The 16,698-nt window shown below is 44.2% G+C and overlaps 2 protein-coding genes across 2 annotated transcripts in view; one reads left to right on the forward strand and one right to left on the reverse strand.

Moving 5' to 3' along the window:
• NSMCE2 (NSE2 (MMS21) homolog, SMC5-SMC6 complex SUMO ligase) overlaps positions 1–5,049 on the reverse strand; it is a 367,190-nt gene extending 362,141 nt beyond the window's left edge. The window contains exon 1 of the mRNA XM_060243225.1: positions 4,903–5,049. Coding sequence (XP_060099208.1) covers positions 4,903–5,035 — 133 coding nt within the window. The 5' untranslated portion in view covers positions 5,036–5,049. The remainder of the gene's footprint in view (positions 1–4,902) is intronic.
• Positions 5,050–11,102: 6,053 nt separating this feature from the next.
• The window catches only part of WASHC5 (WASH complex subunit 5), a 46,033-nt gene continuing 40,437 nt past the window's right edge, over positions 11,103–16,698 (forward strand). Inside the window, exons 1-4 of the mRNA XM_060243226.1 lie at positions 11,103–11,349; positions 13,224–13,509; positions 13,691–13,836; positions 15,158–15,242. Of these exons, the coding sequence (XP_060099209.1) occupies positions 13,324–13,509; positions 13,691–13,836; positions 15,158–15,242 (417 nt within the window). The 5' untranslated portion in view covers positions 11,103–11,349; positions 13,224–13,323. The remainder of the gene's footprint in view (positions 11,350–13,223; positions 13,510–13,690; positions 13,837–15,157; positions 15,243–16,698) is intronic.

Below are 16,698 nucleotides of genomic sequence, written 5' to 3' on the forward strand. Positions count from 1 at the left end.
GAAAGGCAGTCACTCCACACAGGGTTTAGAGCAGGTGCTTCATTAACTGTGCGTATTAACTACAACTTGGAGTCTTTGCTGCCATCTTTTGGTTATCTTTGGACACATCTCCAAAAGGATAAGCCTGAGAAGCATACTTCTAAGGAAGGAACCAGAGGAGATCCTGGGGGTTCCATGAATGGAACTTTCAGTGGTTTTTGTTTAAGTATGTGATTAGGTGTATAGAGATCTGATTTGGAGATGGACAGCCATGTGAGAGGAGGGAGGAGTTTTGTTAATGCTGTCTTATTCATCTGAAATGGCCCTTAAGAGGGTACCTTGTTATTTATTTAAATCAGCTATCCGCAACCTTTTTGGCACCAGGGACTGGTTTTTGTGGAAGACAATTTTTCCATAGACCGGGAGGGGGCGGGGAGCTGGTGGTTTCAGGATGATACAATTGTGCACGTTATTTCTAAAGTTTTTGATGTAGTGGTTAAATATGCGGACTCTTATCTGGGAGAATGGGGTTTGATTCTCCACTCCTATACTTGCAGCTGCTGGAATGGCCTTGGGTCAGCCATAGCTTCTCACAGAGTTGTTCTTGAAAGGGCAGCTTCTGGGGAGAGCTCTCTCATCCCCACCCACCTCACAGGGTGTCTGTGTTGGGAGAGGAAGGTAAAGGAGATTGTGAGCTGCTCTGAGACTCCGAAATTCAGAGTGGAGGGCAGGATATAAATCCAATGTCTTATTATTATTACTACATTGTAATATATAATGAAATAATTATACAACTCATGGCCCAGTTGTTAACAGGCCACGGACCAGTACTGGTCCACAGCCCAGGGGTTGAGGACTCCTGATTTAAATGATTTGTAGCCTGCCTTGCCAACCAATCAGAGTCCTCAAGGTGGTGAACAAGTAAAAGTCCACTTTACAGAAATATAGTAACCAATGGTTTAAAAACAAACAAGAGGAATATTAGACCAGGGCGCCACAAACCCCAGAAACAAGGGCATCATGGCACCTGGAAATGTCATTGCGTCACCTTGTATTTTCAGCAGTCATGTATTGTAAGTGCCTCTTGATAGGGCTTTTTTTCTAGAAAAAGGCCAGCAGGAGCCCCAGGAAGCTGCCACCACCACAACGCGGCTTGGTCTTGCGAGCCTGGCTGGTGAGCCAAGCCCCAGGAAGCTGTGCCACAGTGCTGCCCAGCCCTGCAAGCCCAGCCAGTGAGCTGGGCCCAAAAAAGCTGCACCACAGCATGGCTTGGCTTGGCCCCACGAGCCTGGCCAGCTAGTGTTGCCGGTTTGGGAGCACATGGCTGCCCTCTTCTGCCGGAGCCCTGGCCATTCCAGGTGGAGCCTTTTGATGATTCTCAGTAGAAGTACATTCTACCAGCATCACTAGATTTGAGGGGAGGGCCATGGCTCAGTGGTAGAGCATCTGCTCGGCATACAGAAGGTCCCAAGTTCAGTCCCTCTCATCTCCTGCTAAAAGGATCAGGCGGTAGGTGACATGAAAGACCTCTCTGCCTTGAGACCCTGGAAAGCCGCTTACAGACTGAGGAGACAATACTGACCTTGAAAGATCAGTGGTCTGATTCAGTATAAGGAAGCTTCAGGTGTTCACATGTTCAAGTACAAAACTTATTAGATCAAGATGGGGAGCTGTGTTTGTCTGTAACAGTGGAAACGAGCAAGAATCGAGTAGCACTTTAAAGACTAACAAAATTTGTGGCAGGTCATGAGCTTTCGTGAGTCATTGCTTCAGGTTAGGCAAAATGTGACAAAGGTTTACATTATCCATATGGAGATAAATCAAGATGGATGGCTATGGTAGTCTGTCCATAGCAATAGAAAAGAATAAGAGTCTAGTAGCACTTTAAGGACTAACAAAATTTGTGGCAGGGGATGAGCTTTTGTGAGCCACTGCTTACTTCTTCATATAAAGTGAGCAGTTACTAATGATAGCTCATACCTGCCACAAATTTTATTAGCCTTGAAAGTGCTAATAGACTCCTGCAGTTTTCTAAAACTTATTTAGGTGATGGATAGAAGTTAGATTTTTGTCATGATGAAGAGTTGTGTTTTACACCCCACTCTTCTCTGCTGTAAGGATTCTCAAAGCGTCTGAAAATCTCCTTCCCTTCCTCTCCCGGTTTGAGAGCCAGTTTGGTGTAGTGGTTAAGTGTGTGGACTCTTTTCTGGGAGAACCGGGTTTGATTCCCCACTCCTCCACTTGCACCTGTTGGAACGGCCTTGGGTCAGCCATAGCTCTTGCAGGAGTTGTCCTTGAAAGAGCAGCTGCTGTGAGAGCCCTCTCAGCCCCACCCACCTCCCAGGGTGTCTGTTGTGGGGGGAGAAGATATAGGAGATTGTAAGACGCTCTGAGTCTCTGATTCAGAGAGAAGTGCGGGGTATAAATCTGCAGTTTTCTTCTTCCTCCTCCCCACAACAGGCACCTTGCAAGGCAGGTGGACAGCTGAGAGAGTTCTGAGAGAACTGTGACTGGCTCCAAGTCACCCAGCAGCTGCATGTGAAAGAGTGGGGAATCAAACCCAGTTCTTCAGAATAAAGTCCGCCCATCCTAACCACTACACCACACTGGTTAGTGATGACAACCAGGATTGCCCTCCCTATAGCTATAAAAAAATTACACGAAACTGAGATGAGTCAAGGTAGATAGAAGTGTTTACTCAGTGATGGAAGACAAATTATAAAGGGGGACTGTGGTTGAAAAGCCATTGGGATCCAACTGAATGTTTTTACAGCAATTTGTAAGATAATAACCTACACCAGAGGTGGCCAAACTTGCTTAATGTAAGAGCCACATAGAATAAACATCAGATGTTTGAGAACTGCAAGACATGAATGTCAGATGTTTGAGAACTGTGAGATGGACAGATGGAAGGAAGGGAAATAAATGGGGGAAGGGGGAGGAAGAGAGAGATGGAAAGAAAGCAACATTAACTTTAAATGCATTCTCCAAGCCACCAGCTGGAGAAGTGATTTAAAGAGAGAAATTCCTTCTCCAAGCCCGCTAACGGGGCAGTGGGGGCTTCGAAAGCCACACAATATATATGAAAGAGCTATATGTGGCTCCCAAGCTGCAGTTTGGCTACCCCTGAGCTACACGGAGTTTGGCTACATGGAGCTTCTTCCCAAGCTAGGTTATTTAAGATTTTCAAGGTGAGGAAACACATCCTACAGATGTCAACAGCTACACCTGTGCTACATCAAAGTCATGGATGCTATCCCAGTATTCATTTGGAATTAACAGACACATCAACAGGTTGTATTCACAGTATCCAACATGGTGCCTGCTGATGGATTTCTTGGCATGCATTTGCTTCTTCAATAAATTATCTCTTTCCCCAAAACAAAGAGTCAGCCCTGGCCTTCCTCCACCTCAGTGAAGCAGACGGTACTTGAGAAAACCCAAGAGAAACCACCTGTTTAGAAACACCTGCCTCCACTCTAGGAGGATGCCTGGTTTGGAACCTCCCAACATTCTGTGATTGGCTCTGAGATCCTGTGGCAGCCATTTCATGGTGGGGCCCCACTAAAAAAGTAAAGGTAGTCCCCTGTACAAGCACCAGTCGTTTCTGACTCTGGGGTGATGTCGCATCACGATGTTTTCATGGCAGACTTTTTATGGGGTGGTTTGCCATTGACTTCCCCAGTCATCTACACTTTCCCCCCAGTGAGCTGGGTACTCGTTTTACCAACCTCGGAAGGATGGAAGGCTGAGTCAACCTTGAGCCAGCTACCTGAACCCAGCTTCCGCCGGGTTCGAACTCAGGTCGTGAACAGAGAGCTTTGCCTGCAGTACTGCAGCTTTACCACTCTGCGCCACGAAGCCAGGTCAGGGTCCCACTACCCATTCTCAAAAGCCCAGAAGTGCCCAAAGGCTCAACAAGAATGGGGATTCCTGGTTTACTGCTCTGGCTCAGGTATGGCAGCTTCATGTGTTTCAAGCAAAATTCATGAAATTAATTACAGGGGAGACTTGCAGTTCTTACTGGGGATGTATGTGCTAACCCTGAAAGTAGTCTGAAACATAGGTCAAGGACATACAAGATCAATTTAGATCCTGCAATGGAGATGTCCTGCAGCTGCCGCATCCTGCACCCAATTCTTTAGGTGCATGTGAGAGGGACTGTGGCTCAGTGGAAAAGCCTCTGCTTGGCATTCAGAAGGTCCCGGGTTCAATCCCTGGCATCTCCAGATAAAGAGATTAGGTAGTAGGTGATGCGTAAGGCCTCTATGAGTAGACATGTGAGCAGACAATACTGACCTTGATGGATCAGTAGCCTGGTTCAGTATAAAGCAACTTTGTGTGCCTGGGGATAAAACTGGGCTATAAATAAAAAGGTAAAGATAGACTTTTAAACAGGGTGGTTTGTCATTGCCTTCCCCAGTCATCTACACCTTACCCCCAGCAAGCTAGGTACTCATTTTACTGACCTCGGAAGGATGGAAGGTTGAGTCAGCCTTGAGCCAGCTACCTGAACCCAGCTTCCACCAGGATTGAACTCGGGTAATGAGCAGAGAGCTTGGACTGCAGTACCGCAGCTTACCACTCTACGCCACGGGGCTTCTTATAAATAAATAATGCAATAAACAAATGCATGCATTTATGTCAGATCTGATCTACCTTGCTCCTTGCACTACAAAGAAGCCCCAGTTCTTATCATATTTACATTGAGTTTCCATTTATCATTCAAAATACTAAAGTGATTTTCATGGGACAACTGCCACAGATCCACATGCAAAAAAAAAAGGGGAAAAACAGCTATCACCAGAGTAATGAATGGTATCAAATCACTCTCCAGGGCCGCACTTCCATTCGAGAGGTTTGCTGATAGCTTTGGAATCGACAGTGCAGAGAATAAGACTGTTCCACGCAACAGCTACTCACTGTGATTTTCCACAAGGTCAAGAGCAACTTTTGTTGCGATATCCATTCCGGAGCTTATGTACGATTGGCAGGTTTTCAGAGAAGAGAGGCATGAGTTCATGCCGGTGAATGAAACTGTGGAACCCCCAGGCATCTTGCATTAATTACCTGGAAAATAACAAAAACATTTTTACAGCTCTACCATTGCATTGTGCTACTATTGCATTGGGCTGCCAAGGTTGTGCTAATCCCGCCACCCCTGTACTTTATTTACACTGAATAATGGCTGTTTATGTGCTGGACAGAGACCCACTGGTCCAGTTTTAAGAGATTACATGTAAGTTTAAGGCTGAATTCACATGTGTCACTTTTCACCCCCTTCCCCAACTGCTGGTGTGCATGGATGAAAACAGAAAAAGCACAAATACTAAGCATCTTAAACAACTGGTGCCAATATAAAAAAGTGAATTTACAATTGCATTTCAGCCTCTTTACAATGTGCATGAGATTCTACTCAAAGATGACTGCATTCGAATTGTATTTATAACCCACCTTTCCTCATGTTCAGTTTAAAACCAAAAATAAATAAAAATCCCCAAATCTCCCCCCACACGCTAAACATGACTGCCAATTCAAACGCCCTCAAAAGCAGGGCTTTTTTTTTTAGTAGGAACACACAGGAATGCAGTTCCAGCTGATTTGGTGTCAGGGGGTATGTCCTAATATGCAGATGAGTTCCTGCTGGGCTTTTTCTACCAAAAAAAAAAAGCCCTGCTCAAAAGATTTGGCTAATAAGCACCCCTTGCTGCATCTCATGAAGGTCTCCAAGGAGGGGGTCCCTCTCACCTCTTCAGAGAGCCCAGTCCACAGAGCCCCAAGGGAAAAGACCTGGGCTCTGGTCAGTGTCAGACAGAAGATATTGGATTTATATCCCGCCCTCCGCTTCAAAGAATCTCAGAGGGCTCACAATCTCCTTTACCTTCCTCCCCCACAACAGACCCCCTGTGAGGTGGGTGGGGCTGGAGAGAGCTCTCACAGCAGCTGCCCTTTCAAGGACAACCTCTGTCAGAGCTATGGCTGACCCAAGGCCATGCTAGCAGGTGCAAGCGGAGGAGTGGGGAATCAAACCCGGTTCTCAGGCCTCCCTGAGTGGTGAGACAGCCAATAGATGGCTGCCTAGTGACTGTAGTTGATGCACAGGGACCAATGGAAGGAGAAGATCCTTCAATCTAATTTTAATTATGCATAGTTGGTTTTTTTGAAGTATTTGTGTGTGTGTGTGTGTGTGTGTGCGCACGCATGCATGTACTTGCATGCCATAAAGTCATGGGGCTAGGACATTTTTCAGAGAGGTGCTTTCTGTTTCATGCCTCTGTATCCCGGCCCTGGTATTCCTTTGGAGGTCTCCCTTCCAAATACTTGCCAGGGTCCGCCCCGCTTAGCTTCCGAGATCTGATGAGATTGAGCTTGCTTGAGCTGTCCAGTTTTAGGGCATGCATGGGTTTTTTAAGACGATTAAAAATTACGACATGATAGTTCAGAACTTCAGACGTAACACCAGACCATGATCTGGAACCACGGGAATGAGACATGTGCCTATATGCTCACTTGTCCCTTCATATAGTCCAAGTCAGATACTAAATTCTGCTTTACTGCAAAGCATAGCGTTATGTTTTCAGCCAAACATAGTGCTGAACCAGCATGGAATCTTTGGAAGAGGGAGGGCCAGGAATGAGAGCAAACCAGAGGTTATTTGTTTGTTTGTTTCCATTTATAGCCCGCCCAATCCCAAATGGGCCCTGGGCGGATAACAACAATCCTAAACTATAGTATCCAGCACCAAAGATGTTAATTTTATATATTATGGTTTTTAATACTTGTTTAATGTTTTATTTTAATACTGTTTTATAATAGACTATTGTATTTTGTGAAGTTAATTTGCCATTAGCCCCCTAAGCCTGTTTGCAGGGAGGGCAGGATACAAATAGAAACAAACAAACAAACAGTAATGTAGAATTTTTTTAAAAAAAACAACAACAACCACCTTGGCAGAAAAGCAGAATAAAATAAATTCCAGAACCAAATAGTATATAATAAAATCTAGAAGTAATGAGTTGACATTGGATTTCCAATGCCACCCATAAATCCTCAATAAAGCAATAACAAAAATCCGAAAACAAAACAATGAACAACCTATATGTCAAATATTGTCCTACAGATTATAAAAATTACCAGACAGCAGCAAAATGGGAACCTCCTTCCAAAGAGCGATCAATTAAACATTTTCAATAGCCTGGGAGATCAGAAAACATTTTATCAAAGATTTCAGGTTTTCACGGCTGGTAACATCATTAGGGTTTGTAGAGTCTTTCGGGATCAAGGGCCGTGTTCTACTGGAGAAAGTTTTCCTTCCAGACGTTTCGTTCTCAGCTGCAACGCCACTGAGGATGTTCTCCACAGCTGAGAACGAAACGTCTGGAAGGAAAACTTTCTCCAGTAGAACACGGCCCTTGATCCCGAAAGACTCTACAAACCCTAAAGAAAACATTTTGTCCGGTGCTGAAAGTTTACCAAATTTGTCATCAGGAAGAGAGCAAGAGGAAGGGAATTCCATAGGTAAGGTGCCACCACTTAAAAGACCCTGTCTTTGGTGGCCAGCCATCTCACTTCTTAGAGCAATAAAACACAAATCACAGGAGAAAAGATTCTAGTCAAGGCTCATGGAACCTTGGAGGAAGCTCCACCCCCACTGCACTATGATGAAGACACACTGAGAACTGTGGGTGGGGCTTGTTGCCATGACACTGTACCACAGAACTATAGCAAAGTCATAATGGTTGAGCATTGGTCAACACACCCACTTCAGCAAGCATCCAGATTTGAGCCCTGTTCACATGTTACTAATAAGCACATGTTCAACATGCATGTCAGTATATTACAGTAAGCCAATGTGTGTTCACTGTACAAATGAAACCAGAGACCTGAATAAATGTGAGGTTTCAATCACACATCCATTTAATGTAGAAGAAACTGAATTTATACCCTGCTCTTCACTAGGAGTCTCAGAGTGGCTTACAATCCTCTTCCCTTCCTCTCCTCACAACAGACACCCAGTGAGGTAGGTGGGGCTGAGAGAGCTCTTTCAAGAACTGCTCCTGAGAGAAAAGCTCTGAGACGTCTGACTGAACCATGGTAACGTAACGTGAGAATTACTCAACACACTTATATAGACCAAGTACACAACAACAACAATAATAAACTATACTCTTTAAATTTTCTGCCTTCATGAAACACTTTTCCGCTAACTTTGGAAAATGTTTTAGAGCACATACCTCATTTTATACCAGGCTATGCCAGTCAACAGTTCACCGCAGAAAACCCTATAGTGACATTTAAAACTTTTGGCCGTTTGGGACCCCTTTAGGAAAAAATGAACAAACTACGTGTTAGCCCTCTCCCTGAGGAATCTCCATTTCACAGCTTGACATATAGAGTTCTTTAATAAAGAATACATAAATTAGTATTCATAACATGAATGATAATGCTGCTCCTTGATCTTCCATATAATAGGCACACTTATTCTAAACTGCCTAAAGCTACCTGAAAGATAGATGGACCACATCTATGGAAACCTCTAATTCTGGGAGAAGCTATCCATTAGGAGAGCCAGTTTGGTGTACTGGTTAAGTGTGTGGACTCTTATCTGGAAGAACAGATAAGATTCCAACCCAGACTGTGTCCTCATTGCCAGACATCACCTGCTTTCCCCCAGACTGTGGACTCGCCTATAGAAAACAGGATCTGAACTTAAAAGGATCCAGTAACCCTAAGTGACAACATGGGAAGGGAAGAGACTCAAGTCATCAAAGATTTCAGGTTTTCACAGCTGGTAACATCATTAGGGTTTGTAGAATCTTTCGGGATCAAGTGCCGTGTTCTACTGGAGAAAGTTTTCCTTCCAGATGTTTCGTTCTCAGCTGCGGAGAACATCCTCAGTGGCGTTGCAGCCGGAGCAGGCGCTCAGACCTTCTTGGCTGCCTGCTCCGGCTGCAATGCCACTGAGGATGTTCTCCGCAGCTGAGAACGAAACGTCTGGAAGGAAAACTTTCTCCAGTAGAACACAGCACTTGATCCCAAAAGATTCTACAAACCCTAAAGACTCAAGTCAGTTCTATCTAGGTGGGTATAGCATAGTCTGTAACCACATCCAAGTGGAGGTGGGAGAAAGACTACACGGGAGCTTGAAAACAAAGACTGGGGTAAAAATAATAATGGGGCATCTTAAAGGTCAACAAAATGTTATGCCAACATGGACTGGAGCCCACTTCTTCTAACACAAAAACGTGGACTACAGCCCACAACAGTTTACGTCAGAAAAAGTTATTGTTGAACTTTAAAGTGTTACAATTCCTGTTGCATTTGGGCTGCTCTAGAGACCAAAATGTCAACTCTCCTGAAAAGATTTGGGATTTCCTTTTCTGCATCCTTGCAACTGCATGCAATCTGAAGCCAAATTACAAAGGAGGGGAGAAAAAGAAGAAGATATTAGATTTGTATCCCACTTTCACTCTGAATCTCAGAGAGGCTCACAATCGCCTTTACCTTCCTTCCCCACAACAAATACCCTGTGAGGTAGGTGGGGCTGAGAGAGCTCTCCCAGAAGCTGCCCTTTCAAGGACAACTCCTACTAGAACTATGGCTGACTCAAGGCCATTCCAGCAGCTGCAAGTGGAGGAATGGGGAATCAAACCTGGTTCTCCCAGATAAGAGTCCTTGCACTTAACCACTACAACAAACAGTTTATTGCACAAAGAAGCCACCAACAGCTTTGTGAAGGGATGGCAGAGTTTAACAGACACATGTCTCTACGTAATCCTGTCATCGAAGCGTCCGAGTCACAAGTGGGGTTGTCAGCCTCCAGGTGGGGCCTGGAGCTCTGCTGGAATTGCAAACTCCCAATTACAGAGATCAGTTTCCCTGGAGGAAATGACATCTTCAGATTCTATGGCGTCACATCCCCGCTTAATTTCCTCTCCTCCCCAAAGTCCACCTTTCCCAAGCATTGCCTTCAGATCTCCAGAAACAGAGTTGCCAACTTTGGATTCATAAACACCTGGAGATTTGAGATGGAGCCTGAGTGAGGTTTAGGAAGGAACAGGCTTTGGTAGGGTATAAGGCCACACAGTCCACTCTCTAAAGCAAGCAGCCATTTAATAAATAAGTGACTTATGTAGTGTGGAGATCAGTTGTAATCCCAGGAGCTCCCCAGCCCCCACCGGGAGGTTGGCAATGGCAACCTTACCCAGAAATAGCCCAAACCAGTCTTGGCAACTTAATTCAGTTGGCCTTTGTTTCACAGTTAATAAATGTGACTCTGAGCCTGTACAGAATATTTCCTGCACTCCCATCAGACCATGTGAGCTCCGCTTCATGAAAACAGGTGTTTAGGTTTCATAAACACCTGGAGATTTGAGATGGAGCCTAAGGGAGTGGGGCTTAGGAAGGAACGGGCTTTGGTAGGGTATAAGGCTACACAGCCCACTCTCTAAGGCAAGCAGCCATTTAAAAAATAAGTGATTTATGTAGTGTGGATATAAGTTGTAATCCCACGAGCTCCCCAGCTTCCACCTGGAAGTTGGCAATGGCAACCTTACCCAAGAATAACCAAACCAGTCTTGGCAACTTAATTCAGTCGGCCTCTGTTTCACAGTTAACAGCAGCCCCAACCACTACGTGACTCTGAGCCTGTACAGAGTATTTCCCACACTCCCATCTGACCAAGAGAGCTCCTTTTTAGCGCATTTTTGTCAGTCCTGGATTGCTGCTGTGTTTTTATTTTCCCGCTATAAACCAACCCGGCTCTCCCTCCGGCACAGGAGACGGGTCCCAATTTAGAGCATCGAAGAGATCTGCAAAAGCTCTCTCTGAATCAGACCGTGGGAAGAAATCCCAAGCACCGGCGCAATTCTTTCTTCAGCACCGCTTGAACATTTACCTGCTCTGTTTGTTTGTTTCCCCCCTACTCCGAATATCTCCAGTGCTGCAAAAAAAAGGGGGGACTAAAAGGAGGGTTTTCGGTTTCCCCTACCTAGCACCAGAGACCTCTTTCTTTCCTCTCTTGCTAGAGGAGACCGACCAGTGGTGAGTGACTTCCACTACCAGGAATCCGTGCTTTGAGCCATCTGCACAGTGGCAAGAAAACGAGGAGGAGACCGAGCCGCGCTCATCATCAGCCCGCGCCCGTTCACATGACCCGGAGAGCTCTCATGTGATGCGGTGCAAGGGGAAGGGCCCGGCGCTGCTGGGCATTGATGGCTGCAGCTGGTTTGGGGGTTTTGCACCCTTTGCAAGCATTTCCGGCATCCTCTTTTCGCCTTTCGCGAGCTTCCTCCGTTGCAATCCTCCCTGCCTCTTTTAGAGTCAAAGCTCTGGGGAAAGAAATCGTCGCCTTTCAGCTCAGCTGCGATAGTAAGTACACTGCTAGGGATGCCAGTCTCCAGGTCCCACCTGGAGATCCCCTGGAGTTGCTCATCTCCAAATTGCAGGATTCCCTTGGAGACAATGGATTCTTTAGAGGGTGGGCTTGAGTGCATTGTACCACATTGAGGTCTATTCTCTTATCCCCAGGATCCATCCCCAAATATCCAGGAGTTTCCCAGCTTGGATCTGGCAACCGTACCCCTCCAGCGCCTCCCCCCCCGCGCAGTGACCGGGGAGACCTGGCATCGCTAGGGTGGGTGAAGTTGGGTTGTTGTTGCAAATAAGCGGAAGTTTAATTTGAGCCAGGGTTGCTATGTCTTTCTGCTTCTTGCAGACAAGAGCTTCTGTGTTTTTATGACTTTAGCCGGCGTGATGGGAAAGAAATGCAACACCTCCTGCTGTTTTTCTAGCGTGGAGGTTGCAAAAGGGTTGGCAGCTTCCAGGGGGTGCCTGGAGATCTCTTAGAGATCCCTTGGAGAAAATGGCTGCTTTGGAGGGTGGACTCTAAGGCATTGTATACCCTGCTGAACCTTCCCAAACCTTCCCCTCCTCAGGCTGCACCCCCAAATCTCCAGGTATTTCCCAATCCCATAGCTAGCAACCCTAGATTGCAACTGTGTATTAGTGGTATTGATAAACCAAGCATCGCCATCCCTTGGAGTCCCACTGTGGACCTAAGCCACTTGGTACAGCTGCTTATCTTAACTCAGTTGGCACACTGCTGTCACAGCATATCTTGTTCTCCTTCCCTGTTGCCAACTTATGGGCTCCATCGACGGACCCTACAAGTCCTCCAAGACCACTGGAAGAATTACTCAGAATGAAAGTTCCCAACATCTGTGATTATTTCCCCTCACCACCGCAATATTCTGCAGGGTCGAACACGGCTGGGATCATCTAGAGAGGGAATTCAAAAATTTATTTGGACATGACGCATTTCTGAGCAAGAATTGTCTCTCAGTATTGAGAGGTGTTTTGCAAACGTTGATAGCTTCTTATGGTTCGATGGGGCCAGTTGCTTTCTGCGTGTAGCCGCAGCAAAAGCCTCAGCATCTGATACACAGAATCTGAAGTTCATTTTGTACCAGGCCAAAGCCAAAGTTCTTGAGGTGACTTGTGGCATGACTCTAGAGGGTTAACAGGTGGAAAGAAAGCTGTCAGACCTATGGGGGTTGTTTGAGAGCACAGCTAAATAATCCAGCCTCGAGTGCTTGGAGCTGCATATTCTCCTCAACACATCGGAGAGATGTTGTTGGTATTTCCCTCACTGCACTAGCTGTCCTCCTTATAAAGATCCATGATAAAATGATAGGTTCCATGATAAAGTTAGCACTATCTAGCTACTGGGGTTTTTCCAGTTCTTGGGCACATGTGTTCTGGCATGGCATTGCATACCAATATGTGTTTCCTATATGATTCTAGGAATAAAATCAAAGAGGGCACCTGCATTGAAATGTACAATACCTCTGTTTCTTACAGGATGGTACTATTCCTTATGATTCCAAAGGGATGGCCTACTACAGTAAAAATAATAAAGAATTTTATGGTACCCTAATGACAGACTCATATAATTTTGGCAAAAGCTTTTGTGAGTCAGAATCCTGCTTTTTTGAATGTATGAATTGTTTCTGATGGATGAAACTATGATTAGCCTGGTCTCAAATAACAGTGTGCTAGGGCTGTCGTGCTCAGAAAAAAGATGTTCTGTGGGGTTTAATAGAGCCAAGTCCCTTCTCGTTGTCTATCCCTGTATTATCCGGTAAATCGTGTTTAGTTTAAATGGGTGTCTTAAATATATTCCGTATTTCAGATAAGAACTTGGTTCAGTTCCGCAAGTGCTTTGTTTTGTGCTGTCTTTTCAGATGAATTGATGAAGCACCTAGCAATGTGTTTCTCTTCAGATAATTTAAAGGGTGAAACTACAGACTCGGAGTGAAACCATACTGTTGAACAGAGTCCGCCATGTTGGATTTCCTAGCTGAAAACAATCTATGTGGGCAGGCAATTCTGAGGATTGTCTCTTGTGGGAACGCGATTATCGCTGAACTTCTGAGACTTTCAGAGTTCATCCCTGGTGTTTTCCGACTGAAAGACAAGGCTGATCAACAGAAATATAGTGAAATCATATTTGATTTCAGCTACTTCAAGGTAAGAATTTGCTTTTCTTAAACTCTGGAAAGTTGAGGTTATGTTGGGCCCTCTGATATTTTTTCTCTGTGTGTGTTGCTTTGCTGAAGCTGAGAGGAGTCATGGCTTTGATATTCAGAAAATTAATAAACTGGTTTAGGGGTGGAGATAATGCTCTAAAATGATGGTTTCTTCTTCTCAGGGGCCTGAGGCATGTGAGGGAAAGCTGGAAACCAAGCCTGAACTCCTCGATTTAGATGATGAATTTCGTGAAAACAACATTGAAATCTTGACCAGATTTTATTTGGCTTTCCAGAGTGTCCATAAATATATAGTTGATTTAAACAGGTAAAATAGTTGCTTAATAACTGTGATTTCCTTACTCCTCACCTGGACACTTATTTCCACACAAAAATTATCGGCGTTTTACTGATTTGTAAAGTTATCTCAAACTGCAGGAAAGAGTGGGTCATAAAAATTTTGGAATATTTAAATAAGGGCAAAGTCTGTGATCCTAAATCCATTTATGTCCAGTAGATTCTACTGACATCCACAGGGCTTAATTCTCAGTGGTGATGGTTAATAATATTGAACATAAATAAAATACTCTGTTCAGTGTGAAGCACTTAATCTGGTAACCCTTGCAACAGTGTTATAAGAGAGGTCAGTATTTTTACCATACTGCTGATGGGAGGTGGGACTGAAAGAGGATTTCTTTCCTAAGACAATAAAATGAATTTGTGGTAGAGATTAGATTGGGGGTGGCCAAACTGCAGCTGGGGAGTCACATGTGGCTCTTTCACACATATTGTGTGGCTCTTGAATCCCCCACTGCCTTGTTGGCTGGCCTGGAGAAGGTATTTCTCTCTTTAAATCGCTTTTCCAAGCCAGCCAGCAGCTTGGAGAATGCATTTAAAGTTAAAGTTGCTTTCTTTCCATCTCTCTCTCCCACCATCTATCATCCTTCCTTCTTCCCTTCCTTCCAGTTCTCAGACATCTGATGTTTATTCTTTGTGACTCTTAAGCAAGTTTGGCTATCCCTGGATTAGATGAATATAGTGAAACTGCTTTATCCTGAGTCAATCCATTGGTCTATTAAGGTCTGGCCTTCACCTTCTTGCTAACATGTTCTCATGAATCCTGTTCTCTTGCCTGTCAACTTTTTTTTTAAAAATCATGGTATAGAAGCCAATTTGGTCACGCTCTGGAATAGAAAAGAGAAAAAGGGAAATTACTTTGATTTTATTTTCTATTGCGAAGACGCTTTTAGCCTTCAGTTGGAAAAACTCCATAATACCTTCACTACATAACTGGAAAAATAAGATCTGGGACTTTATTATTCTCAGTAAACTCACATATTCAATTTTCCATGTTTCACCTTCCTTATACGAAAAGAAAATTGTCGAACAGTGGTATTCAGTAATTGCATATCTAATAGATATAATACCAACCAACTCTGTCTATAATGAGTTGATATATTTATGAGCTGTTGTAATTGTAGATTGTATACTATATGTATGCATGCTTTAATCCATTGATGTAACTATATTGCAATGACAATAAAAGAAAGATGGAAGGGGGGGGAAGCCAATTCCATACGATTTGCAGTGCCACTTTTCCACTCTTCTGTCCCCAGAAGCTTAACTTGGATTTGGTTACCATTTATTAGGTACTTGGATGACCTCAATGAAGGAATCTATATACAGCAGACCTTGGAAACAGTGCTGCTTAATGAAGATGGAAAGCAGCTCCTGGTAAGCACTGGAGCTCCTATGCAGTCATGGACTCTGTGGATTTCTAGGCCAGACTTCCACGTGCTGAAGAATGAAGCTGGCAAGATCAGCGCCACCAATTCAAACTGCAGCTTTAAATGCCCTTTTGTGTAGTTTTTTTTTTTTTAAAGACCCCCCTGTAGACAGAACATTAGCCTAGCAGGCCATGAAGTTTTCTTTTTGCAGGGAGTATTCATCAATATTCCAAAATGTCATTTCTTCAACTGAAGTCTAAAATGCTGCCTTCCATTCTATCACCTATTACATGTATGAGCCACTTTAGGACTATTGGAAGGTTAGTTGGGTCCCCCCCCCTCAGTTCCTTCTTCCCTCCCATTTGAGAGTCCTAAGGCCCTGCAGAACCTTCTTTCAAGAAGATGATGATATTGGATTTATATCCCACCCTTCACTCTGAATCTGAGTCTCAGAACAGCTTACAATCTCCTTTACCTTCCTCCCCCACAACAGACACCCTGTGAGGTAGGTGGGGCTGAGAGAACTCTCACAGAAGCTGCTCTTTCAAGGACAACTCTGTGAGAGCCATTCCAGCAGCTGCAAGTGGAGGAGTGGGGAATCAAACCTGGTTCTCCCAGATAAGAGTCCACACATATAACCTCTACACCAAACTTGCTGTTTTTGCCTTTCTCATTGCTAAGACATATTGATTCTCTGAGATAAAATGCGGGGCATGTTTCATTCTTATACATAATAAGTTTTTGAGTGTGTAAGGCTCACACAATGCTCAATGAATCCCACCCCCTGGGTTCCTTGGCGTGCATCCTGATCGGAAGGAAGCAGTAACTCATGTGGAGATGCAGTGAGCATTGTCCTCTTGGCAGATGGTAACCCTGTTGGATTGCTACCTGAGAAGTGATTGGCAATGCAGTCCTAAACAGAGCTAAAACCTGTCAAAGCTGTAGGCTTAGAAGGGTGGTCCCCTTGGTACGATGTTGTTCCTGCAATAATCTCTTAGAGCACCAGTATGAGCATCAGTTTTCATTTTCCTTAGCATGGACTTTTACAAATTTTCCCGCTCATTATAATCGTCTACATTTACTCCAAAGAAGGTAGGTTGGTTTAATAAAGAAGCTGTATATTCATCAGACTAACTGTGAGCATTAAACTCTGTGTGTGTCATAATATCAGTTACACTGTAAACCCCCAAGAAAGGAGGAAGCAGCCTAACCACAGAAAGAAAATGAGTACTCAAAAGGCTATAACGAAGTTAAAAATAACAAGTATACTCAGTGGAGTATAACAAACTTAAAAAAAAACAATAAAAATAACAACAGTGTAACAGCAATTAAAAACAAGATAAAGATAAATACAAATGCTAAAATTTAACCTAAAGAAATTGCACATCAGCTGAACTCTGCTATAAAATGCAGCTTTTTATACTTTGGCTCTCCTAGCTGTGAATGCGACCAGAAGAAAACAT

Source organism: Heteronotia binoei, chromosome 7 (assembly GCF_032191835.1).
Source record: "Heteronotia binoei isolate CCM8104 ecotype False Entrance Well chromosome 7, APGP_CSIRO_Hbin_v1, whole genome shotgun sequence".
In the NCBI taxonomy this organism is placed as follows: Eukaryota; Metazoa; Chordata; class Lepidosauria; order Squamata; family Gekkonidae; genus Heteronotia; species Heteronotia binoei.